The 27807-nt window shown below is 40.1% G+C and overlaps 1 protein-coding gene across 3 annotated transcripts in view; it reads left to right on the forward strand.

Moving 5' to 3' along the window:
• The window catches only part of LOC121531527 (kit ligand), a 73010-nt gene extending 47174 nt beyond the window's left edge, over positions 1–25836 (forward strand). The window contains exons 2-10 of one of the 3 annotated variants that reach the window (XR_006661562.1): positions 7671–7778; positions 9375–9431; positions 9628–9780; positions 10630–10825; positions 20096–20131; positions 22787–22887; positions 23610–23723; positions 23887–23938; positions 24115–25836. Coding sequence is in view for 1 of the 3 variants with exons in the window: in XM_045223571.1 (XP_045079506.1) it covers positions 7671–7778; positions 9375–9431; positions 9628–9780; positions 10630–10825; positions 20096–20131; positions 22787–22887; positions 23610–23711 (753 nt within the window). In the remaining 2 variants the exon portion in view is untranslated. Of the gene's footprint in view, positions 1–7670; positions 7779–9374; positions 9432–9627; positions 9781–10629; positions 10826–20095; positions 20132–22786; positions 22888–23609; positions 23724–23886 lie in introns of all 3 variants that reach the window. The other 2 variants (XR_006661563.1, XM_045223571.1) reach the window with 2 other exon arrangements.
• The last annotated feature ends 1971 nt before the right edge of the window (positions 25837–27807 follow it).

A 27807-nucleotide genomic window follows, 5' to 3' on the forward strand; every position in this document is an offset into this window, starting at 1 on the left:
TTTAGGACTGGCATTGAGAGCATTTTACGTCGGATGTAGAGTTATGACCCACTTACAACCAACTGGTGCTACCATCCCATAATAATATACACAGTGTACAAAACATTAAGAACACCTTCCTAATATTGAGTTGCACCCTCGCCTTTTGCCCTCACAACAGCCTCAATTCGTCTGGGCATGGACTCTACAAGGTGTCGAAAGCGTTCCACAGGGATGCTGGCCCATGTTGACTCCAATGCTTCCCACAGTTGTATCAAGTTGGCTGGATGTCTTTTGGGTGGAGGACCTAGGCCTGTTACGGTGACCGTATTACCGCCACACCGGCGGTCACGAGTCATGACCGCAGTCAAATTCCACGTGACCGTTTAGTTACCGTAACTAGGTTTCTCCATGCTCTGATGCTGCTGATGATCATTAGTAGCCTACCAAACTTGCTAACTGCCTGGTACTCAGCACTCTATTATCACTCTAATCACTCTGACATCAATATAAATCTAATTGAAAATCAAATCAAACACTTCATGAGAGCCGATGAGCTCATTTCTATTGGCTATGCAAATGTGTGAGAAAACAGAGTTTTGATGGCCTCTATTAAAAGAGGAGGATCCCATCAGCTTTCTATAGGCTAGGCCTTGTATATTTATTTCTAAACGTTCCTAATATTAAGCACATCGCTTCGCTTTACAACAGGAGTATAGCCTTCCTGGCTGTCATGAAAATGAACCACTGGAAAAGCGTCCTCCATTCGCTATTTAAGTGCATAGATGACGTATTTTTTCCCCCTGTTCAGAGACCGGTGCATGATAATGGTCCATTCTAAATCAAAACTAATTTCACACATATATGATTTAGTATATGTAAAGACAAGATTAAATCAATAATAGTCTGATGGGTGACAATATTAGAAATAGCCTAATAGTTTATCAACATTTTAAGCTAAACGTTCTGATCTGTAGGTCAACTTCTGTACTATGGGGGATAGTAGATTGACATAGGCTAGTGCTTTTGCTGTTCGTTAGGCATACTCATCTTATTGGCTGCCAAAAAGTAAATGTGGACAGTTCTTCTAGCATCTTCAATATGCACCTCGGAATTCGATAAGGACGCGCGCAGTTGCGACCCCGATGGGTCGGTCTACACTTGTAGCCTACTTCAGAGCTGAGATGCCTGTGAGAAGGACCCGATCACGTGACAGGCATTGACTAATAAGAATTGAGATATCTGAGAGAGCCATGTGAGTGAGAGGTGCTTAGGAGCACGCAGCTGGGAGAAGGGAATTAAAATTATTATATTCAAGGGCACAATGGCAACAAAAGACATTTCTGGAGGTGGAAATTATATTTTAGATGGTGTCAGCCTAATTTTTTACAATTAATTTAGCAGTATAATGTTCTTTTAAAAGGTCACCAGAACTGAGCTTCTCAGTCCTTCTACAGTCAGGGGACTGGAATTGGTCAAACTCGCAGTTTAATACATGTACAAAATGATCCTCGTTCCCTAAAAGCATGATGGTCATTACTTTCTTGCATGAAAGGGGAGGTTAACTTGGTACAAGACAATCAATCTGAGATCGACATAAGATTTTTTTGGCTTTCACCCCTGAGCATAGAAGTGCAGCCCACTCTCATGTTTTTTGTCAAAGTTTATCATTTGTAATTGACTGAATTTACTTTTGTAATTGACTGAATTGTCTTGGCTACACAGATATTTTGCATCCGTCAAAACAACATTGGCTGTCACAAAAAAAGTATTTAGTCAGCCACCAATTGTGCAAGTTCTCCCACTTAAAAAGATGAGAGAGGCCTGTAATTTACACGTCAACTATGACAGACAAAATGAGATTTTTTTTCTCCAGAAAATCACATTGTAGGATTTTTAATGAATTTATTTGCAAATTATGGTGGAAAATAAGTATTTGGTCAATAACAAAAGTTTCTCAATACTTTGTTATATACCCTTTGTTGACAATGACACAGGTCAAACGTTTTCTGTAAGTCTTCACAAGGTTTTCACACACTGTTGCTGATATTTTGGCCCATTCCTCCATGCAGATCTCCTCTAGAGCAGTGATGTTTTGGGGCTGTCGCTGGGCAACACCAATTTTCAACTCCCTCCAAAGATTTTCTATGGGGTTGAGATCTGGAGACTGGCTAGGCCACTCCAGGACCTTGAAATGCTTCTTACGAAGCCACTCCTTCATTGCCCGGGCGGTGTGTTTGGGATCATTGTCATGCTGAAAGACCCAGCCACATTTAATCTTCAATGCCCTTGCTGATGGAAGGAGGTTTTCACTCAAAATCTCACGATACATGGCCCCATTCATTCTTTCCTTTACACGGATCAGTCGTCCTGGTCCCTTTGCAGAAAAACAGCCCCAAAGCATGATGTTTCCACCCCCATGCTTCACAGTAGGTATGGTGTTCTTTGGATGCAACTCAGCATTCTTTGTCCTCCACACACGACGAGTTGAGTTTTTACCAAAAAGTTATATTTTGGTTTCATCTGACCATATGACATTCTCCCAATCCTCTTCTGGATCATCCAAATGCACTCTAGCAAACTTCAGACGGGCCTGGACATGTACTGGCTTAAGCAGGGGGACACGTCTGGCACTACAGGATTTGAGTCCCTGGCGGCGTAGTGTGTTACTGATGGTAGGCTTTGTTACTTTGGTCCCAGCTCTCTGCAGGTCATTCACTAGGTCCCCCTGTGTGGTTCTGGGATTTTTGCTCACCGTTCTTGTGATCATTTTGACCCCACGGGATGAGATCTTGCATGGAGCCCCAGATCGAGGGAGATTATCAGTGGTCTTGTATGTCTTCCATTTCCTAATAATTGCTCCCACAGTTGATTTCTTCAAACCAAGCTGCGTACCTATTGCAGATTCAGTCTTCCCAGCCTGGTGCAGGTCTACAATTTTGTTTCTGGTGTCCTTTGACAGCTCTTTGGTCTTGGCCATAGTGGAGTTTGGAGTGTGACTGTTTGAGGTTGTGGACAGGTGTCTTTTATACTGATAACAAGTTCAAACAGGTGCCATTAATACAGGTAACGAGTGGAGGACAGAGGAGCCTCTTAAAGAAGAAGTTACAGGTCTGTGAGAGCCAGACATCTTGCTTGTTTGTAGGTGACCAAATACTTATTTTCCACCATAATATGCAAATAAATTCATAAAAAATCATACAATGTGATTTTCTGGATTTTTTTTCCTCAATTTGTCTGTCATAGTTGACGTGTACCTATGATGAAAATTACAGGCCTCTCTCATCTTTTTAAGTGGGAGAACTTGCACAATTGGTGGCTGACTAAATACTCCCCCCCCGCCTCCCCCCCACTGTACATCATTTGTTATGTAAGGAAAGGGAAAGGGGGATACCTTGTCAGTTGTACAACTGAATGCATTCAACTGTACAGTCTTGGTCAAAAGTTTTGAGAATGACACAAATATTAATTTTCACAAAGTCTGCTGCCTCAGTTTTTATGATGGCAATTTGCATATACTCCAGAATGTAATGAAGAGTGATCAGATTAACTGCAATTAATTGCAAAGTCCCTCTTTGCCATGAAAATGAACTTAATCCCCCAAAAAACTTTCCACTGCATTACAGCCCTGCCACAAAAGGACCAGCTGACATCATGTCAGTTATTCTCTCGTTAACACAGGTGAGAATGTTGACGAGGACAAGGCTGGAGATCACTCTGTCATGCTGATTGAGTTAGAATAACAGACTGGAAGCTTTAAAATGAGGGTGGTGCTTGAAATCACTGTTCTTCCTCTGTTAACCATGGTTACCTGGAAGGAAACACGTGCCGTCATCATTGCTTTGCACAAAAAGGGCTTCACAAGCAAGAATATTGCTGCTAGTAAGATTAAACCTAAATCAACCATTTATCGGATCATCAAGAACTTCAAGGAGAGAGGTTCAATTGTTGTGAAGAAGGCTTCAGGGTGCCCAAGAAAGTCCAGCAAGCGCCAGAACTGTCTCCCAAAGTTGATTCAGCTGCGGGATCGGGGCACCACCAGTGCAGAGCTTGCTCAGGAATGGCAGCAGGCAGGTGTGAGTGCATCTGCACGCACAGTGAGGCGAAGACTTTTGGAGGATAGCCTGGTGTCAAGAAGGGCAGCGAGGAAGCCACTTCTCTCCAGGAAAAACATCAGGGACAGATTGATATTCTGCAAAAGGTACAGGGATTGGACTGCTGAGGACTGGGGTAAAGTCATTTTCTCTGATGAATCCCCTTTCCGATTGTTTGGAGCATCCAGAAAAAAGCTTGTCCGGAGAAGACAAGGTGAGCGCTACCATCAGTCCTGTGTCATGCCAACAGTAAAGCATCCTGAGACCATTCATGTGTGGGGTTGCTTCTCAGCCAAGGGAGTGGGCTCACTCCTAATTTTGCCTAAGAACACAGCCATGAATAAAGAATGGTACCAACACATCCTCCGAGAGCAACTTCTCCCAACCATCCAAGAACAGTTTGGTGACGAACAATGCCTTTTCCAGCATGATGGAGCACCTTGCCATAAGGCAAAAGTGATAACTAAGTGGCTCGGGGAACAAAACATCGAAATTCTGGGTCCATGGCCAGGAAACTCCCCAGACCTTAATCCCATTGAGAACTTGTGGTTGATCCTCAAGAGGCGGGTGGACAAACAAAAACCCAAAAATTCTGACAAACTCCAAGCATTGACTAAATAAAAAAATAAATATGCCATTTAGCAGACACTTTTATCCGAAGCGACTTACAGTCATGCGTGCATACATTTTTGTGTATGGAAGAATGGGCTGCCATCAGTCAGGATGTGGCCCATAAGTTAATTGACAGCATGCCAGGGCGGATTGCAGAGGTCTTGAAAAAGAAGGGTCAACACTGCAAATATTGACTCTTTGCATAAACTTAATGTAATTGTCAATAAAAGCCTTTGACACTTATGGAATGCTTGTAATTATACTTCAGTATACCATAGTAACATCTAACAAAAATGTGAAGACCAAAACTTGTGTCATTCTCAAAACTTTTGACCACGACTGTATATGCATCAATAGTTGAAATTAGTTGCATTTTGACAGATAAACAGATGTGACCGGTCCAACCTGCTTTGCCACTGTTCATATCATGTCATTTGAGCCACACTGTGATCGTACCAGACTATTACCTGCATGGCCATGAGTATTGATATAGAGTTGGTACCCCCTTTGCTGCTATAACAGCCTCCACTCTTCTGGGAAGGCTTTCCACTAGATGTTAGAACATTGCTGCGGGGACTTGCTTCCATTCAGCCACAAGAGCATTAGTGAGGTCGGGCACTGATGTTGGACAATTAGGCCTGGCTCGCAGTCGGCGTTCCAATTCATCCCAAAGGTGTTCGATGGGGTTGAGGTCAGGGCTCTGTGTAGGCCAGTCAAGTTCTTCCACAACAATCTTGACAAACCATTTCTGTATGGACCTCACTCTGTGCATGGGGGCATTGTCATGCTGAAACAGGCAAGGGCCTTCCCCAAACTGTTCCTACAAAGTTGGAAACACAGAATTGTCTAGAATGTCATTGTATGCTGTAATGTTAAGATTTCCCTTCACTAGAACTAAGGGGCCTAGCCCGAACCATGAAAAACAGCCCCAGACCATTATTCCTCTTCCACCAAACTTTACAGTTGGCACTATGCATTCGGGCAGGTAGCATTCTCCTGGCATCTGCCAAACCCAGTCCGTCGGACTGCCAGATGGTGAAGTGTGATTCATCACTCCAGAGAACGCGTTTCCACTGCTCCAATGGCGGCGCGCTTTACACCACTCCAGCCGACGCTTAGCACTGCGCATGGTGATCTTAGGCTTGTGTGCAGCTGCTCGGCCATGGAAACCCATTTCATGAAGCTCCCGATAAACAGTTGTTCTGACGTTGCTTCCAGAGGCAGTTTGGAACTCGGTAATGAGTGTTGCAACCGAGGACAGACATTTCTTCCGCGCTACGCGCTTCAGCGATCCTGTTCTGTGAGCTTGGGTGGCCTACCACTTCATAGCTGAGCCGTTATTGCTCCTAGACGTTTCCACTTCACAATAACAGCACTTACAGTTGACCGGGGCAGCTTTAGCATGGCAGAAATTTGACGTGTTGGAACGGTGGCATCCTATGACAGTGGCACGTTGAAAGTTACTGAGCTCTTCAGTAAGGCCATTCTACTGCCAATGTTTGTCCATGGAGATTGCATGGCTTTGTGCTCCATTTTATACACCTGTCAGCAACAGGTGTGGCTGAAATTGCTGAATCCACAAATCTCCCCTCATATAAAGATTATTTTGTTTAGATTCATTAAATGGAGCGATGTGGATTTGAAATAGGCTCCGTCCGCTCTTCATTTTCCCCCCTGGTCTCATTTGTAGTCCTTTGTATACTGCACCTCCTCCAGCTGCCATATGAAGATACAGACAATAGTACAGGGACACTGAGAGGATATTATATATGGCTGAGTCCCAAATGGCACCCTATTCCCTACATAGTGCATTAATTTTGACCAGAGCCCTATGTGCCCTGGTCAAAAGTAGTGCACTATATAGGAATATGGTGATTCAAAATGTTTGGAATCTGCTCCTGTTCCTAATCTGGGCTATGAGGGGGTAAGGTGTGGGTCAGGTCAGTCTGTTGCATAAGGGAATTTCCATCGAAAAGCACCTATGAGCACCAACATGTGAAGTTCATAGGAGCATATCAAATTGGGTGTCAAACGAAAGCTAAGAGTCTATAATTATGGGAAATGAAGGCATAGATACATTTTTCAACCATTTAAAGAGAAGCATCCCAGTTAGCTGATGACCACCACATAATGCTAAACTGTGTCTAGAAAGGACTGGAGCACTAATGGTCTGTCACCGTCTATTTTACGGAGCCTAGTGTTTGAAGACAGACGTCTTCTAAGGGAACAGTATCATCACCATGGTGAAAAGAAAGTTGCCTGGATATGTGCTCTTCTCTTCTCATGCCTAGGATGGTCTTTAAGTGTCAGGTTGCTACCTTTGATCAACTAAGATTGGCCTAAGGGTTAACTTTAGGGGATTATGTCTAATTAAATAATTTATTTCCAAAATGCTATATCCACCAATGTTTTACAAGTTTTTTTCAATATAAATTATTCTTTATTAGATAATTTATTCATACATTTTAGATGTGTATGAGAATGAGTTTTTTTGCAAAACGCTATGTATTCATTGTTTAGCTGGAATGGAATGTTCGTATCCTGTATATTTTACTGTGATATGTGGTTGTCTCACCTGGTTATCTAAAGATGAATGCACTTACTGTAAGTCACTCTGGATAAGAGCATCTGATAAATGACTTAAATGTCAAATGTTTTGCATACAGATCTCATATTACTGTATTGAAAAAAAAATACATGATTTTCTCTCTGAAATGAAACCATCAAGTGATAGATTTTAAACAAATACAGTACGTCTGTCATTGAACAACCCCATGCCATAATTAGATAGTGAAAAAAACACACCAATATATTTAATAATTTCTTTAAAACAATAAAAGCTAATATATCAGCATTTCTGAAAATGGATATATAGTATTTTGGAATGAAACTCTTCAATTATAGGCAACAGCTAGTTACGCTAATGGAATATTTATCTGTAGACATTTCTCATGATGTTGTGTGTTTGTCTTTCTTGGTTTTCAGATTTGGATACATGTCTGTGTCCATTTATTGTTGTGCACCACATTTGGAGTCCATTCAACTGAATTTGGAAACGCTGTAACAGATGACATCACAAGCATTTCACTATTGGTAAGGTCCTCGGAAGTACTTACTTCTTCAAGCCACCAAAACTGCAAATCAAAGCTCTTTGGCTAATGCTCTTATTGTATTTAGCTGTCTCGATCCAGTTACTGCCAGTATGGTGTTTTATTCTCAACCAGGGATCCTTTCAAAATCAACCATTAGGCTTATGCGTAACATTGTCACAATGACAGTTGCACACAATTCATTTGTAAACTTTATATTTTGATACATTCATCCATTTAGATTCAGTCATTGTTTCCTAATACCACGTATCCTAATGGGGATTGTAATGAGAGTCTCACACAGTAGGACTTCCTGCATTAGCATTAGTGTTGTCACGATACCAGAATTTTGACTTTGATACCGATACCAGGTTTAATATCACGATACGTGATACCATCACGATATTCGATACCAAAACAATACCACGGCAAAAAAGGCGTATTAGCCAAAGTCACAGAATGGCACTTGATCCAGACAGATAAACTCAGCTACTGCTCTGTTGGATAGTTGGGCATCATTTGAGTTCAATATCATTACATTTGAAATTTGATGTCAACTTTTTTCAGAGACAGCCATGTATGCATTAATGAATCAATTATAAAATCATACAATTAATTTGGCTTTGTTTCTACCAATCTAACTACATAACGGTAATAATTTATTTGAATGGTAAATCTCTATTGATAAAATGGGGAAATCAAGACGTAGCCTAGGCGATCTATTCACAATACAGGTGAATGCATATTCAATAGGACTGTGTGCATGCATTGACTTTTGAGCTTGTTTCCGCTGCTTTCATAAGGCTACAGATGACAAACAATCTGTTTCCCTTCCATTTTCATAGAAGTAGCAATCTCTTCTTTTATAAAAGTGCATGCTGTCTCTTTAAACCCAGTAATGACATCATTCATGATGAGTCACACGCCCACATAGTCAGTTGAGTTCGGCGAAAGAGACGTGACAGACGAAGGGGAAGGTGTCTTTGGATGGAGACGATTAAGTGAATTAATAAAGTTTTTGGTGACAATCAGCTTTGAAATCAGCATATTTTGCGTCATGGTTTGCATATGATCACAAGCAAAGTACTAGGGTAGTGAATTGATGTCAGCGTCATCTGGAAGCTAGCAAGGAAAGTTAGCCTACAAAGCTGGAAGCTTTGCATTGTAAAGTTTTCTAGCCTGTATGGACATTGTTTTGCAATAAGTAATTAACTGTTTCAACATTTCTACATGCCTTGTTGGATTATTCAAGTGTGTTAACTTCTGTGCAGCATGAGTTGGGAGCCAACATGTTGCATGAATGGTGCGCTCCCGCTAAGGGGGACATCGGCTGCACTGATAGGCAGACTTGATCCTCTCAATCAGTATACGACATGAGACACATTTGAGAGAAGTAACGAAAGTAACAACAATTCTACTATAGAACTGTTTTTTAATGTTCGAGTATCAAAAAAGTACTGAAGTTTTGATATACTGTGTAATACTAATTAGCATTAGTGTAAATCAGTAGTTTAATCTCTGAGATTTGTTCTGGTAACAAACCCAAATGTTCCCCAAACATTTCTGGTAATTTTTTTTGATATTGTCTGTTTTTGAACAGAAACAAAATATACCTAAAGATTACAAGATTCCTGTGACATACATTCCGAAAGAAGTGGTGAGAAATTTTTTTTTCTTATTCAATAGCATGATTACTCTATTATTATAACTTCAAATGTTTGTATTCCTTAGAAAATATATTTGAATGTCTATGTTGCCTGACTTTTTTTTTTGAGGATGGACTAAAATTTGTAAATTTCAAAACTGTCCAGTAGCCATGATTCTTATTTCCTGATTCTTGTTTTCTTTTTCAGGGTGGAATGTGTTGGGTATCGCTAAATGTTTTCCACTTGGAACTCAGTTTACGAGGATTAGCAGACAAGTTTGGAAACATTTCGTCCAACAAATATAATATCAGCATATTGATCGAAATGCTGAAAGAGACGCGATATCACATGAAGAACTTGGTATGTTTTGAGCTTTGGTTCTAATACTAATAATGTAACTGCGTTAGCTCCTATGACAGGTTTCTTTTGATGAGGACACATGTTTAAGGCTATTCAAAATGCATCTTTGAAGTGCATTACTGTACATAGAATATTTATCATACCAATATGTCATTACCAATTACAATTATCGCAATAAGCATATCACCCATAGTGCAACGGGTTAGTTGAACGCTTCAACTGCATCAAAACATTGAAGGCTGAATTGGCAAAGGTCTTGTTGGATAGCTTTGATTGGGATGACTACCTAGCTGCCTCTAGTGGAGCTGGCCAATAACACATACATTCATGCAATCCTTTCTGGCCCATTGACATGAAATAGAGCAATACAAGAGACTAGAATAAATTAATAAAACAGGTTTACACAAGTTCTTAGCACAAATAGCCCAGTGACCACATCATCTTACATCTGAGTTGTCTGCAATAATGTCTTGTGAGGACTGGGTCATCTGTCAGGTAGAGCAGGTATTCACAAAGGGACCTGGGGATCTCTCGTAGTCTCATGAGAGTAAAGCAATACGTTCATAATGTACAGTAGGTGTAATAAATTGTTAAAGCATATTACTCATATTATTCTGGCTAACTTCGCTCATAATCCAATAGGAATAATTAAGTCCCCCTTGTCCTGAATAAAAAGACAAGATTGAAGTTACTTAATTTTGGGCTCAAACATCCGTCCAGCTGTGTTCTTTGAACTATTTGCTGCATGGCTAAATGAGAGCACCATTGGGAGACAAAAGTTAAAACTAACGTGTTTTATGTTTTGAATTTCACATCATTGAGATTATTATTCCCCTTTTGTATCCTCAGGAGGCGATCACGTACGATTTTGAGTGCCACTACAGAGACGAGCAATGGCAGACAGGACACTATTTTCATTTTGTTGAAGATTTTCTAAAAACGGCCCGTTCGAATAGAGATTCGCCAGAAGAATGTGATCCACCTCCCTGTCCCACAACAACAAAGGCAGCAACAACTACAATAACAACACAATACCCTACATCAGGTAAATGTTGAAGCATTTAAAAAAAATTTTTTAATGTTATCCAACGTCATTGTTGCATTCGCTCATATTCAGATAGTGGTCAATGCTGATATGGTCATAGGAGTCAGCTCTCAGTTTCAATCTTGCTAAGTAGTCTAAAATATCCTGTGGTGGTCTTCATATGCCAGAATTAAAAACTACTATTTGTCTTCTTTGGTGGATCGGCACCGGTACCTCTCCATTAAATTATTTCTCTTGTGAACAGACTTTCTTTTTAGTCAGATCTCTTTTTAGTTTTTTTTGTGTATTTTTATCTGTGTCCTATACAGAATATTCTCTCTATTTTCTGTTCAAAGAACTTCACATGACAAAACATGAAATGTACCAGGTGCTTGGAAGGTCCATTGTGACATTAGTGCTTCAGCCGAGTCACAGAACCAAAGGAAGATGTCCCCGATGGACCCCTTGAAAGGGAAGAAAAATACTGAAACCGCATCTGTGATGGGACTTTTTAGCACACTCTCGCTCTTGCTGTCTGTGATTTATTTGCTGCAAAGAGTAGCAATGTAATGCAACCCGTCAAACTGGTGTAGGCCTACTACAGTAGCTACCTTTCCTCAATTCAGGAAGTAAACCAAATGTAAATTCAATAATAGAAAAAAGGGCACTTTAATGACTTCTCAATAAACAGAAGTAGAAGCTATTTTTACATTTCTGAATTTTTAATTTAATATTGAGTCAAAAGGGATCATTCCCTTCATTTGCTAATTGGTTAAAAGCCTGTGTCACTTGATTTATGAAGAGTCTGCAGGGGGAATGGCATTCATCCTTAAAGGCTTTAGTCTAGTCACATTACAGTTCTTGTCTAAACTCATGTTTTATGTTCTTAATTTAGAATAGATTTTTGGTAGCACTTTACATTTCAGCTCGGTAATAACATGGTAATAAACATTTAATTGCTAGGTTGCCAATGTAGTTTCCTCCAAGTCCTTTCCTGACATCCCAACTAGCCTGTGGTGTGTTACCTGGAAACAGAGAGAACCCAGAATCAGTGCTGGAAAACATTACTCATTTCTCTTTAGTTCTACCGTTATCAGACCTGGGTTAAAATATGTGTATTTGTTATTTAAATATTATTTTCTGTGAGTATTTGAGTATTTTCAAATTCATAACCCAAAACATCTACTTTTATTTTAGTAGTTGAATGGTCATTTGTAAAAACCAAATAGTTGATGCACAAATACTCTGACCTCAAATTATTAATTATTTCAAATATTATTTTCAAATACCTGGGTTACATGCATGGGAGTGTATATGAGTCAATGTATTTGAGTATTTTCAAATACTTTCCAAGTGTATTTCCAAATATTTTCCAATATTCAACTACTTCTTTTTTAAAATAAAGGTTGTCTGAATACTTGTTTTGAAATGTATTGAAAAGTAATTGAAATACCTAAAATAGTATTTGAACCCAGGTCTGAATGTTATTATAACTAAAAATGTAGGAAGAGTAAAGCAAGCTACTTTTGTCTTTCTATGTGAAGGCTATTTACATAACCTAGAACATTTGGAGGATGTCAAACACTGTCAATTAGGCTACTAGCTATGTTGGTTGTTTTGATTAAATTTTGGCTCTAGGTTTAGGAAATGTCAGATACAGATGTTTAAAAAATGTAAAATACTCCAGCTTGAACTTCCCTAGATAAATCAGCACCACCCACCTTGTCAGCACTGCACAACTATTATTGGCCGGCACTTAGTCTGTCTGCATGCTGCTTTCTAGTGATCTAGTTCCCTCTCCTTCACCTGAAATCCATAAAGTATAAAACATTCTGCTAGCTGGTAGCTAAATAGCCAAACTAGCATTGCATCACAGAATCAGAATCTCCTTTATTCGCCAAATACATTTGCATGTACAGGAATTTGACTTGGTGAAATGGTGCTGCCACAACAGACAGACAATAAACATACAGACAACATATATAGACACAGACCTTACACAATCCACATACAGTATGTGCACTATAAAACTGAAGCTCAAAACTACAGAATACACTGTAAAACACTATAATCTACATTATAACGTATGCATGTAGAGATGTATAAAATAAAATGTTTACAAGATGATGCGCAATGGGGGAAATATATATGCAACAGTCAACTGGTGGCAGAGCACAGAAGGCAGAGCAAAGAGCAATGTGCAGTTGTAGGATAAAAGTGCAGGGTGAAGAGTCTGTGGATTAATATTGCAGAGTGCAAAGTCCATGAGTGAGAAGATCATCGTGGACCAGTTAGCCATGGTAAGGGCCACGGCGTGGGGGAAGAAGGAGCTGTTCAGGTGGCGCAAGGTTTTAGTCGTGATTGACTTTAACATTTTTACAGAGGGGAGTCTTTGGAATAGTGGGTGACCAGAGTGGAAGGGGTCGACGAAGACCTTTCTGCACACTTCCTCGCCCTGGAGTCGTGCAGGACCTCGATGGAGGGCAGGTGGCAGCCGATGATCCTCTTAGCAGACAGGACAATTAGTTGAAGTTTGCCCTTGGACCGGGCAGACGCATTCCCGAACCAGACAGTGATCGAGGAGGTGAGGCTGGACTCACTGATGGCTGCGCAGAACCGGATCAGTATTGTCTGTGAGAGTTTGAATTTCTTCAGTTGGCACAAGAAGTACATCCGCTGGTGTGCCTTCTTGGTGATTGCTGTGATGTTGTCCTCCCACTTGAGGTTGTGGGAGATGATGGTCCTCAGGAATCTGAATGACTCAGCCGTACTTACAGCTGAGACGTTGATTTCAAGGGGGATAGGTGGTGAGGGATGCTTCCTGAAGTCAATCACCATCTCCACAGTTTTGAGTGTTCCGCTCCAGGTTATTATATCACACGGTATAAAACTATTTTTACACAATGCCATCTCATTGCTTCTAGTTCACTAGCATCACAACAACATTAGGCAAGGATTTATGAAATTAATTAATTGTAGTGGAGCAGGTGGAGAGTGTCAAGTTCCTTGGTGTCCACATCACCAACAAACTATCATGGTCCAAACACACCAAGAAAGTCATGAAGAGGGCACAACAACGCCTTTTCCCCCCTCAGGAGACTGAAAAGATTTGGTATGGATCCCCAGACCCTCAAAAAGTTCTACAGCTGCACCATCGAGAGCATCCTGACCGGTTGCATAACCGCCTGGTATGGCAACTGCTCGGCATCCGACCGTAAGGTGCTACAGAGGGTAGTGCGTATGGCCCAGTACATCACTGGGGCCAAGCTTTCTGACATCCAGGACCTATATACCAAGCGGTGTCAGAGGAAGGCCCAAACAATTGTCAAAGACTCCAGTCACCCAAGTCAGACTGTTCTCTCTGCTACCGCACGGCAAGCGGTACCGGAGTGCCAAGTCCAGGTCCAAAAGGCTCCTTAACAGCTTCTACCCCAAGCCATAAGACTGCTGGACAATTAATCAAATGGCCACCCGGATTATTTGCATTGACCCCCCCCTTGTTTTTACACTGCTGCTACTCGCTGTTTATTATCTATGCATAGTCACTTTACCCCTACCTACATGTACAAATTACCTCGACTAACCTGTACCCCCGCACATTGACTCGGTACCGGTACCCCCTGTATAGATACTCATTATTGTTGTTTTATTATGTTACTTGTTTTATTTTTTACTTTAGTTTATTTAGTAAATATTTTCTTAAAACTACATTGTTGGTTAAGGGCTTGTAAGTAAGCATTTCACAGTAAGGTATTCGGCACATGTGACAAATACAATTTTATTATTAAACCGTAGGTCTCATCAATACATACAGTGGGGAAAAAAAGTATTTAGTTAGCCACCAATTGTGCAAGTTCTCCCACTTAAAAAGATGAGAGAGGCCTGTAATTTACATCATAGGTACACATCAACTATGACAGACAAATTGAGAAAAAATAATCCAGAAAATCACATTGTAGGATTTTTTATGAATTTATTTGCAAATTATGGTGGAAAATAAGTATTTGGTCACCTACAAACAAGCAAGATTTCTGGCTCTCACAGACCTGTAACTTCTTCTTTAAGAGGCTCCTCTGTCCTCCACTCGTTACCTGTATTAATGGCACCTGTTTGAACTTGTTATGAGTATAAAAGACACCTGTCCACAACCTCAAACAGTCACACTCCAAACTCCACTATGGCCAAGACCAAAGAGCTGTCAAAGGACACCAGAAACAAAATTGTAGACCTGCACCAGGCTGGGAAGACGGAATCTGCAATAGGTAAGCAGCTTGGTTTGAAGAAATCAACTGTGGGAGCAATTATTAGGAAATGGAAGACATACAAGACCACTGATAATCTCCCTCGATCTGGGGCTCCACGCAAGATCTCACCCTGTGGGGTCAAAATGATCACAAGAACGGTGAGCAAAAATCCCAGAACCACACGGGGGGACCTAGTGAATGACCTGCAGAGAGCTGGGACCAAAGTAACAAAGCCTACCATCAGTAACACACTACGCCGCCAGGGACTCAAATCCTGCAGTGCAAGACGTGTCCCCCTGCTTAAGCCAGTACATGTCCAGGCCCGTCTGAAGTTTGCTAGAGTGCATTTGGATGATCCAGAAGAGGATTGGGAGAATGTCATATGGTCAGATGAAACCAAAATAGAACTTTTTGGTAAAAACTCAACTCGTCGTGTTTGGAGGACAAAGAATGCTGAGTTGCATCCAAAGAACACCATACCTACTGTGAAGCATGGGGGTGGAAACATCATGCTTTGGGGCTGTTTTTCTGCAAAGGACCAGGACGACTGATCCGTGTAAAGGAAAGAATGAATGGGGCCATGTATCGTGAGATTTTGAGTGAAAACCTCCTTCCATCAGCAAGGGCATTGAAGATGAAACATGGCTGGGTCTTTCAGCATGACAATGATCCCAAACACACCGCCCGGGAAATGAAGGAGTGGCTTCGTAAGAAGCATTTCAAGGTCCTGGAGTGGCCTAGCCAGTCTCCAGATCTCAACCCCATAGAAAATCTTTGGAGGGAGTTGAAATCCATGTTGCCCAGCTACAGCCCCAAAACATCACTGCTCTAGAGGAGATCTGCATGGAGGAATGGGCCAAAATACCAGCAACAGTGTGTGAAAACCTTGTGAAGACTTACAGAAAACGTTTGACCTGTGTCATTGCCAACAAAGGTTATATAACAACGTATTGAGAAACTTTTGTTATTGACCAAATACTTATTTTCCACCATAATTTGCAAATAAATTCATAAAAAATCCTACAATGTGATTTTCTGGATTTTTTTTCTCATTTTGTCTGTCATAGTTGACGTATACCTATGATGAAAATTACAGGCCTCTCTCATCTTTTTAAGTGGGAGAACTTGCACAATTGGTGGCTGACTAAATACTTTTTTTCCCCACTGTAGCTAGCTACTTGAACACAGCATGCACTAAACACAGACTGAGGAAAGAGAGCAAGAGCACATGCTCTGTTGATTTTACATTACATTTTTACATTTTAGTCATTTAGCAGACGCTCTTATCCAGAGCGACTTACAGGAGCAATTAGGGTTAAGTGCTTTGCTCAATGGCACATCGACAGATTTTTCACCTAGTCGGCTCGGGGATTAGAACCAGCGACCTTTCGGTTACTGGCACAACGCTCTTAACCACTAAGCTACCTGCATTCCTGTAGACTATATCAATCCATCGCAGAGCGATTGTCAACCACAAAAAAATAACAAAGAGCAACGAAAAGGGAATTTTGGTGAAATTTAGGAGGTGAATGTAACGAGTATAATAACATTGTTCTATTGTCTTTCACCAGAATCCTTTTATTGACGGACTTTGTTATTTTTCATGTCTTCAGCTATGTGATAGATTGCTTTGGTCTGCTATAATGTCAGATCAATGCGTGCGTGTGCTCTCTGCTCAGTGTGCTGCTTGTGCTTAATGCTTGCTGAGAAGCGGTAGCTAGCTAGCTATGTATTTATGGGACAAGTGCTCCAGTATATTATTGTTTAAAAAGTGTAGAACACATAAAAGTGCATGTGCAATTCATAAAAAGTTTCCTAATGTTGTAGTGACACGACTGAACTAGAGGTGATTATAGTTAGTATTAGTATTGTGTAAAAAAAAAATTATACCGTGTCGTTTATGCAATGCTAGGTTGGCTATTTGGCTAGCTAGCTAGCAGGGTGTTTTATATACACTTGCATTTCAAGTGGAGAACTGGATCACTAAAAAGCAGCATGCAGGCAAAGTGCCGGTCAGCCATACACCTGCAGTACACCCTTTGCAGGGGTCTTCCAATAATTTTCTGACAAGGTATGGTTGTGCTGATGTAGCTAGCTAGCTAACGTTAAGCATGGGGAGAAGGGGAGCTCAAGCTGGAGTATTTCGATTTTTGGAGATATCTGCTATTTTCTGAAACCTTGAGCCTCAAATCATATCAAACAATGTAGCAAGACAACATAGTAACGTTAGCGTAATTGACCATTTTGATCCTGAAATAATTTGAGGTGGTCCCAATGACATTTCCTGCTAGGTTATAGGGGGTTAATGTAAATAGCCTACACATACAAAAAAAATATATATAACTTGTTTAAAGGTGCAATCTGTGATTGCTAGATCCATTTTTGGACTTTTAAATACCCATTGATTCTTGAAGAATGTACTGTAATTTAAAAATGCCTTATGAATTTAGTTCAACTGTTGTACCCCATCAGAACCCAAACTATCATCTTGTTTCACTCCATTGTTTGTAAACAAACACAGTATAGCCTCATAACATCGTTAAAGGTATAGGCAGCATTGCAACAAAGACGCGGAAGACGCAGATTTCTTAACACGCTACTAATGGGAGATTACACGGCGCTCTGAGCTAAAATAACACTGGTTGCAACGAAAAAACATTTACATTTTAATAATTTAGCAGGCGCTCTTATCCAGAGCGACTTACATCCAGTAGGAATCATGCAGGTAGTCCATCAGGAAAACAATCCTGCAGATAGTTCTCAAATAAATCCTGCAGGAATTGTCCTACACCAAAATGGCTCCAAAATCTTTTGGGATATCCTATAGGTAAGATTCCTGCAGGTAATTCCACAAGATTTCCAAGGCCATTTTCCTGTAGGACAACCTGCTGGATTCCTTCCTCATCCTTCAGAGAATGTCATGTAGGACAATCCACATTCTTTCAGAAGAATGGACAGAAAGCACAAGATATCAGATTGCATGGCAATTGTACTATACAATGAAGCAACAGCGGATGTTTGTCCATTTCACCAGCACTGCAGAAAATATTATTCCTAGGAGAAAGAAAAAGCATATTTTGTAACAAGTCGGAAAGTAATGGTGGCATCAAATGAACAGCTTATGTGTATTGGTGTGAAGGGAAATGGATGTCTGCAATGGTAAACTTGGTTATAGTTGGTTTTAATATGACTGGTACACCAACAAAATCTGTGAGTATGTGGGTGTATTAGGCTCTGTTTTAATGGGAGAAATGAGAGGCTGAAACTGTGTGATGTTACCTTCGCCTGCATGGCTGTCAAGTGCTGCCTTCTGTGGTAGTCAGTCTCACTGTTGTTTACAGGCTCTGTCTTAACTGGGGAGGAGAAGGCAGAGTTCAGAATATAACTGCAGGACATCTGTGTGTGTGTTACATGAACAACTGCGACAAAAGTGCAAATTATATACTGTAGTAGTAAAAGACAACCTACTCACATTTAACTAGTAGACTACTGAACTAATTTACGAACGCGCAATAACCGTTCAATATGACCGGTGTCAGTAAATGTCGGCAAAAAAACATAATTAAATTGTTGCCAGCTGCACAATGACAGTCACCAACACTAAATAACATGAAAACAGCCTAACCAGTGACCCCACTTAGAAATGTCCTTGTTTTCGAAAGAAAAGCATTTTTTTGTTCATTAAAATACATTCAAATTGATCAGAAATACAGTGTAGACATTGTTAATGTTGTAAATGGCTATTGTAGCTGGAAACGGCTGATTTTTACGGAATATCTACATAGGCGTACAGAGGCCCATTATCAGCAACCATCAGTCCTGTGTTCCAATGGCACGTTCTTTGCAACTCTGCCTAGAAGGTCAGCATCCCGGAGTCGCCTCTTCACTGTTGACGTTGAGACTGGTGTTTTGCTAATCAAGTTTTCAGCATAATTGCAAAAGGGTTTTCTAATGATCAATTAGCCTTTTAAAATGATAAACTTGGATTAGCAAACACAGCTTGCCATTGGAACACAGTACTGATGGTTGCTGATAATGGGCCTCTGTACGCCTATGTAGATATTCCATAGAAGATCTGCCGTTTCCAGCTACAATAGCCATTTAAAACATTAACAATGTCTACACTTTATTTCTGATCAATTTGTTGTTATTTTAATGGACAAAAAAATTGCTTTTCTTTCAAAAACAATGACATTTCTAAGAGACCCCAAACTTTTGAACGGTAGTGTGTGCGCACACACACAAATACATACACATACCCTTTAAAAAATATATTTTCTCCTTTATTACTTTCTAACCCTACCACTCCTCCCCTAATTGGAGTAAACTAGTGAACAACAACGATTAGGCCTCTACTTCCATCATATACATACTCTATACATTTTATACATTACATTTAAGTCATTTAGCAGACGCTCTTATCCAGAGCGACTTACAAATTGGTGCATTCAACTTAGTATAGCCAGTGGGACAACCACCACCTTTTTTCCCCTTTTTTTTTTTTTGGGGGGGGGGGGGGGGGAGGGGGGTAGAAGGATTACTGTTATACTATTCCAGGTATTCCTTAAAGAGTTAGGGTTTCAAGTGTCTCCGGAAGGTGGACAAAGTCTATTTTACAATAGTTATATTTTGTTTGTTTTTACTCCTGTCTTTCCTCTACCCTCACCCTCTCCCATCCATTTCTGATGTCCATCCGGTTTGATTTCTATTTGCCATATCTTTCAAACTGTGCTCTTTCACAAAAGTTCTTAACCTATAACCTATATGTGTTTTACGCACACAGTATGTTTTACATTAGCTATCTTGTTTTACATTAGCTATCTTGTTGTTATTAGTTGTTATTAGTCCCAAGTTGTTATTCAACCCCTCCCATCTATCTCTTAACACCATCCAGTTTTGATTTCTATTTGCCATACATTTTTCAACTGTGCTGTTATGTTTCACAAAGGTTCTGAATCTTTCTATTTTCATTGTTTCTACAGATTGTAAATAAACAATTTTGCTAAAGTATTATTATATTATTGATCGATTGACTTTGACTTTTCAGATCACCCAGTAGTGCTGTCTGCAGGGTTAGCTCCAGGTAAATATTGCAATTCTTCAGCCATTCCTGGACCTGTGACCAAAAACAAGCTACATATGGACAGTACCTAAACAAATGATCTAATGATTCTGTCTCTTCGCAGACAAATCTGTAGAGCTGGGAAGGTTGTATCCCCATATAAATAACATTTTATTGGTTGCAAGAATCCGGCGTCGTTTTGCGTATCAGTTCCTAAACCATGTGCCATGGAATCGGTACGTCCAAAATCTCTTCCCAACTATTTTGCGATCTATATGGCACAGCTGTCAATTTTTGTGTCCTTAAATGAAACTGATATACTTTTTTATTTATCACAATTTTCTTTAACCAATTATGGTCTTTAATGCAGGACCTGTAGACAAGTTCCTTACTTTTTCCCCCTTCCACTTTCCTCTTCCATTTTTGCGGTAATGTTGCAATTAGTTGGTTGTAATTTTGGGTAGCTGCATGTGCGACATAACTCCACCAGTCCTACCTATGATATAATTTACGAAGATTATACCTTTTTAAAACATTCTTTCAAGAAATAATGTTTTTTTTATCAATTAGTATATTTGAGGTTAACCACAATATTTGTTGCATTATTTGTTCTGTCTTTTCTGGTGGATTACATTGAAATTGCAACCAACTTTCTATGGCTTGTTTAAAAAATAGCAATATACTATTAGTTTAGTTTGAGTATACTGTAAACAAACGGTATCCTTTCAGTTGAGCGTACTAACGCTTCACCTGTCTACCGGAAGTTGATGCTGTTGCTGTGCAACCTCTTGCTAGCTTGTTAGCGTCACAAATGACTAGCTAGACATCTTACGACTTCATTAACAATGTCCATTGAAAACGCACAATGACTATACCACTTAGCGAAGCTAAGAATGACGTGAATAATCAAGTCAATAAACACTGAATAGTTAGTTAGATAGCATATAGTTAATATACTGGCAAGTTCGATGTATTAGTAACCAACTAATGTTAGGTAGCTAGCTAACATACCGGTACATACTGCTGTAATGATATGCTATTCGGTTCTTAAGGATAGCGTAGCTAACAAATTGTCAGCCAACATAACGTGGAACGTAGCTTATTTGAAAAGTCGTTACTTTATTACATTACTCAACATTTTCTTAACATTTGTCATAGATAGTTAAAGCAATCAATTTGTATCCCCTCTCGTCGGACTTCGGCTGCATAATTTCCGCCATTTACTTCAAATATGAAAACGCTGTGAAGCCAAGCCCATTTCTGAAGAATTGCCTTATGGGCCCTAAAAGCACAGAAATAGTGTCCACTGCTTGTATACCTCGTATTTTGGCTAAATTAGTACGACATGCGGGAACTTTTGGCATACTAACTATATCCATACTAAATTTACCTCACAAATAGTACGGTTAGTATAAATATTCGAACACAGCTTCACTCATCATCACAAATTGTAAGCCAGCTAGTTACAGTGCCTCCTAAACACATGATTGGGAAAAGAGAGTGGGCTTTCAGCTGATCATTGATTTACATCAATCAACAGTTAGCTAGCTAGCTAGCTTGATTTCTTTTACTGATTGTGATTTATTTTCAATGCTCGTTTCAAATAACTTCATAATATAAATAATCTAACTCAAGATATATGGCTGGCTGGCTAATGTGGATATTAGCTTGTGTGGATATTTTTATATGGGGGTTAGCTAGACTACCTGTGTTGCTGCTGCCCTGACACACATGTGCAATTCCTGACTGAAGAAGGGATGGAGTTGGGTCGTTGATGCAGACGTTGATCTATGTCTTTCTGCCTCTCTGCTGCGCATATGAGCCAACCAGACTGAATATTGATGATGTAGGCTAAATCAAGTGATATCAAGTGTTAATAAAATGTTATGTTGCTGTGGCAGTACTGTTGATATTTAAACTAGGAGATAGCTACACACACTCAATCGGTGACTGCATCTCTCAAGCTATGCATATTTGGATACCGGTTCCACAATCTCTGTACAGGGGACCCTGGGAAAAATACGCAACCGTGCGCATGCGAGCTTCGTACAGGGCGATCAACAGGCGGAACCAACGGATGGGGTGGAGGGTGGTGACGACTTGCGGGCAGTGGGTTTTGATAAACAATGACAAAAACTAAATGGGGGGGTTATAGCACCACCCAAAAGGACACTTGAGACTGGAAGGGCAAAAGGGCACAGGTAGAGCCCTCTATGCACATGCCTGTTACCATGTTATTATCCAGTTATTAATGAGCTGGAATGTAAAGTGTCTCCTCCCAGTGTCTCCTCCATCACTGACAATATTGAAATAGCGTGAGCCATGAGGTGTGATGGATTTACTGTAGCCAATCATTTTCCATGCTTCAATCAGGCTATGAGAGATGGGATGGATATGAGACATGTTTTTGGTATTTGTAACAGAGAGACATACATTTACAGTCAATTATCATGTGAAAGAAAACAGGCAAATATCTATGACATAAATGGTTAGTTCCAGGCAAAGTCCCTTAGACTGAGTCAGTTAGAAGTTGAGGAGGTTATATTACAATTATTAGCCAGCTTTCAAATACAAATGGTTGTTATACAAACAATTTTAATGGTCTGACTTCATATGATTTCTTTGCTTGCACCTTTTCGATAATCTTACAGACTACAAACCTTTCTGTCCCTACAGGGAACGAGCCTCTGAGGTTCCTGCCAGAAGTAGTGGAGAGAAGCCTCCTGTCACTACTTGTCATTCCTATTGCAGCCATCGTGTTTCTGTTTGTGTGGAAGGTGAGCTGTTCTTTGACCCTAAGGACCTGCAACTTAACCTGATTGTTGGCAATTGTCATTCCAGTGTTTGAGTCTGGTGCCACTCTATAGATTGTTGTTTTGTCTGTGGACATTGTGCAGTCTATGTTCATTGTTAATCTCTTTGATTGCAAGTACATTTTTTGGTCTTTGATGGTTGTTTTCTCTGTGACTGTCTGGGTGTTTCTTTCCCAGTAACTGCTACTTTGACTTTTGTTTTGTTAGTGAATTTGACTGTGTGTGTGTTTGTGGGTTACCATGGGTTCCCTTGGTGTTTTAAAGATCCAATGCAGCCTTAAGTAAGTTACTGTGATTCGTTTTAAAGGAAAATTGTAACAAATAAACAAAAATAGCTTCTTAGCAAAGAGCAATTCCTCAAGCAAGAATTTAGCTAGGACTGTCTGGGAGTGGTCTGTGTGGGGAGGGGAAAACTGAAAACTATCTGTTGTTGTCAGAGAGGTTTGGAACTCTTTCTTATCAGTATATTAACTAATTTTCAGGCAGGACAAAACTCCATCCCACCAAAACAAGTTGACATTTCAGGTTGTCTTTTCAAACAGCTCTTACACTAAAAGGGCATTATCATAATTTTCACAATTTCACAGTATTATTCCAACCTCAGTGTGGAAATACATATAAAACAAAGGAAAATCACGTTTTTGACTGCTCTGGGCCTTTAACTAAGTGTTACTCTTATCTAACAGGTGAAATCCAGGAGCAACCAACATCAATCAGATGAACCGAACTCAGTTGAAGGGGGCCTCTTCACAGGAACAGAAGGGGAGTTTGGCACCTCCACTAGATGACATTTCTGAAAAGTAAAGACATTCACTCATCTGTTGTTTAATTTAATCTATCAATTCACTAATCTTAATATCTGACAGGTTTGCGTGTGCCAAAATAATTTAGTAGTTTTGTGGTGAGGTGAATTTTTATCTACATATGTCAATAGATTTATGGTAAATGTTTTGTCCATTACAGGAACAGATTGAACATCATTGAGACAGTGTAATTGTTCAATCCATGGAAATTGGTGAGATTTTTCATATCAATACGTGACCTCAAAGACGGAAAACCATCTTAGCCAACTGCTGACATTTATGGCTTGACAACGAAGAGTATGGAACTAGGATAATTATTCTTAGCTCGCTGTATGTAAAGATTAACACTAATTTACTGTACATCCACTTCTTTCTATCTCTCTCTTAGGTGTACAGAGGAGTCATCTAAGAAAGAGCAAGCAAACAAAAGCAAACATAAAACTGAATTTCTTATGGTGAAAGACTTGCTTCTTTCCTGTCTAGAAACTGCCAGTCTTCACATACCAGAACCAGATAATGGTATCACATTGACTCCACACAAAAATGTGCTCAGTCTTATCACTCCTGCAATAAGCTGGGAGTTTTTCTTGCGAGAATATATTAACCTGTCGTCTACTATCAAATTTCATCAAAGGAAGCTGAAAAGGAGTGTGTGATTCTCCTGGAAACATCTGGAGACATCAATAACTGTTGAAAACACAGTGAACTTCATGGGAATAAGTTGGTTTCACTAGCACTCCCCCGTTTGCACTTTGCGTGGGTTTGGCTGGAGCATGGACACTAGTTCTACTCAAGAACGTAGCATAGAACAAACGCCTACAAATGGCTTTCTTTCATTAGGACTGAAGCATAAATGACTACCTCTAGTCGCCCTCACTTTCCTCAACTTCTCAGCAGCATTCCACTCCACTTCCTTCTACATCTTGGTTTCCATTGGACATTCCCTGAGATTCTATTTTGAAATTATTTAGCTAGAAATATTCTCAGATCTAACCATCTGTTTTGTTTGATGTTTTTGGCCATGTAAGTACGGAATGGATGAGGTTGTTGGATGTATTTATTTATTTACTCGGAATGCTGACAGCATAATATTGCTGCGGTTGGAGAAAAACAACTGACAATGATTCAGCTCATCTATAGAAATACTAAATGAGCAGGATAAGGTCTACGAGGGTGCATTATAAAGAATACATAACCCATCATTCTGCAATGCATAAAGCCTACATAAACAGCACACTGGAATCTATAAACATGCGTTATCTATATTATTAAAACAGCCATAGAGTGCTGTACATACGCATGTATGATGGTGTTGTTAATTGCTTATGAATGGGTTGTATGAAATGCTTTTGTTGGAGTTGTAAATGTAAAAAAAATGTGCTGCTTTGACTAACTTTCATTTAACCCATTATATACAGTAAAAAGTATTCTCCCTATTGCAATCAATGGTAGATCTTACATATCCATATTGATTTAGAGCAGACGTTGAGGATCTGATAACGCAAGGTTTTTCTATGCCCTCAATGCACAAGAAAGAGGTGGTCTAGCCTCAAGTAAACCAGTTTGGTATCAGATTCTGCAATTACATTATAACTCTGCTCTGGTATATTGCAGCCTAACCACCCATAAGGTATATTCTGTATCTTGTATGTACACAGCTGTACAGTTTCTGTGAGGACAGTGTCTAGCAGTTTATCCACTGTCTATCAAATCGTGTGGTACTTGTGTTGTACTCAGCAACTCAGGCTATGATATGGCAGCATAATTATAAAGATTAATCTGAGAAAAGTCGGATCCCCAGCCACGGCCATCATTCTATTAAACCCAGAATTTGTGTATGACATTTCACCAACTCATCAGGAGACTACTAAGAATGGAGGCAAACAGTTGACAAAAAAACAACATGGAGGACCTGAGACCAAGAACCTGTCTCATCGATAGGTGTTGGTTGTCTCTCAGTGACCATGAACCAATGGGATAGATACACCGCTGCTAGAAAGTGTTGTGGACAAAACCTAGAGAAGAGTGTTGAATCATTGCCCAACTGGTTGTAATGACCTCCCACCAATGGAAACAACCTGTTACTTGTATTGTCTTTGTTGCCCCTATATGTAAAACCCGTTACCCTTATTTCAATACACAATTCTGATACTCATCCAAACAAAAGGACCCTAAGCCTAAGTGGAAGCCATATTAAATATCAGGACACAGTCAGCGCAATAACCCTTTTCACTTAAATACTTATACTTATACTCCTTATATGAAACGGTTCCAATGGAAAAACCTGTTTATGTCATCAAGTGTATTTGGGAAATATATCTTGGACTTTTCTGTTAGAAGAGTGTTTTCATAGTGCAAAATGGAGTGTAAGTAAAAAAAAATAAACACATTGGTGTTCATATAGTTCTCAGCAAAAGTGAGTTTCAGCATGAGTAGCTGAAAATGATTGGTGTATTAAGTGTTGTTTTGTTAAAGCTACAAGAGCATTTTATTCATCTCCAAAATAAATTACTTTGATACACTGAAAAACTAAAAAAAATTGCCACAACAAAACAACATGTAAGCTTTTAAAATAGTAAACTTCTGAAGTTTTGCGGGTGTTTTACCTATTCTATGAATATTGCGAATAGTTGAAACATGGTTTAAGCTGTGAACAGAAATGTGGTGGCATCACCATCCTGTCAGTCTTAGCGCCTATGAACACAGATATAGCCTGCGTCCCAAATGGCACCCTATTCCCTATAGTATTCAAACCCCTTGACTTTTTCTACATTTGTTACAGCCTTATTCTAAAATGGATTAAATAGATTTTTTCCATTCAATCTACACACAATACCCCATAATGACAAACAAAAACAGATTTGTTTTAAAACGGAAATATCACATTTACATAAATATTCAGACCCTTTACTCAGTACTTTGTTGAAGCACCTTTGGCAGCGATTACAGCCTGTAGTCTTCTAGGTATGACGCTACAAGCTTGGCACACCTATATTTGGCGAAGTTTCTCCTATTCTTCTCTGCAAATTCTCTCAAGCTCTGTCAGGTTGGATGGGGGAGCGTCGCTGCACAGCTATTTTCAGGTCTCTCCAGAGATGTTCGATCGGGTTCAAGTCCAGGTCACTCAAGGTCATTCAGAGACTTGTCCCGAAGCCACTCCTGCGTTGTTTTGGCTGTGTGCCTAGGGTCGTTGTCCTGTTGGAAGGTGAACCTTCGCCCCAGTCTGAGATACTGAGCGCTGTGGAGCAGGTTTTCATCAAGGATCTCTCTGTACTTTGCTCCGTTTATCTTTCCCTCGATCCTGACCAGTGGTCCCAGTCCCTGCCGCTGAAAAACATCCCCACAGCATGATGCTGCCACCATCATGCTTCACCATAGGGATGGTGCCAGGTTTCCTCCAGACGTGAGCCTTGGCATTCAGGCCAAAGAGTTCAATCTTGGTTTCATCAGACCAGAGAATCTTGTTCCTGTAGGTGCCCTTTAGCAAACTCCAAGCGGGCTGTCATGTGCCTTTTACTGAGGAGTGGCTTCCGTCTGGCCACTCTACCATAAAGGCCTGTTTGGTAGAGTGCTGCAGAGATGGTTGTCCTTCTGGAAGGTTCTCCCATCTTCACAGATTAACTCTGGAGCTCTGACAGAGTGACCATCAGGTTCTTGGTTACCTCCTGACCAAGGCCCTTCTCCCCGATTGCTCAGTTTGGCCGGGCGGCCAGCTCTAGGAAGAGTCTTGGTGGTTCCAAACTTCTTCCATTTAACCTTTTCACACGTACCAACAAACGGGTGTGATCATTCTACAGTGGTACCTGCAGCGTACGCTCAAACCGGTGTGATTAGAACGCTTATTTAGAACGTCCAGTTTCGATTTACCCAACAGTCAGCATTTGAGCTAGCCACACTGTTTTTTCACAGAAACATTTTGCACAAACACAGCCCTTACAAAGTTATGTCCTGAATGTGACCAGTTTCTTTTTGGATGCAATGTTCAGACATTCACAGAAGTAGCGACAGCATACACAATCATCCAAACCGGAAAAATGTAGGCTACTTTAGTCCTAGCGCTAACTGAGGAAAGATTGACCGT

Source organism: Coregonus clupeaformis, chromosome 11 (genome assembly GCF_020615455.1).
Source record: "Coregonus clupeaformis isolate EN_2021a chromosome 11, ASM2061545v1, whole genome shotgun sequence".
Lineage (NCBI taxonomy): Eukaryota > Metazoa > Chordata > Actinopteri > Salmoniformes > Salmonidae > Coregonus > Coregonus clupeaformis.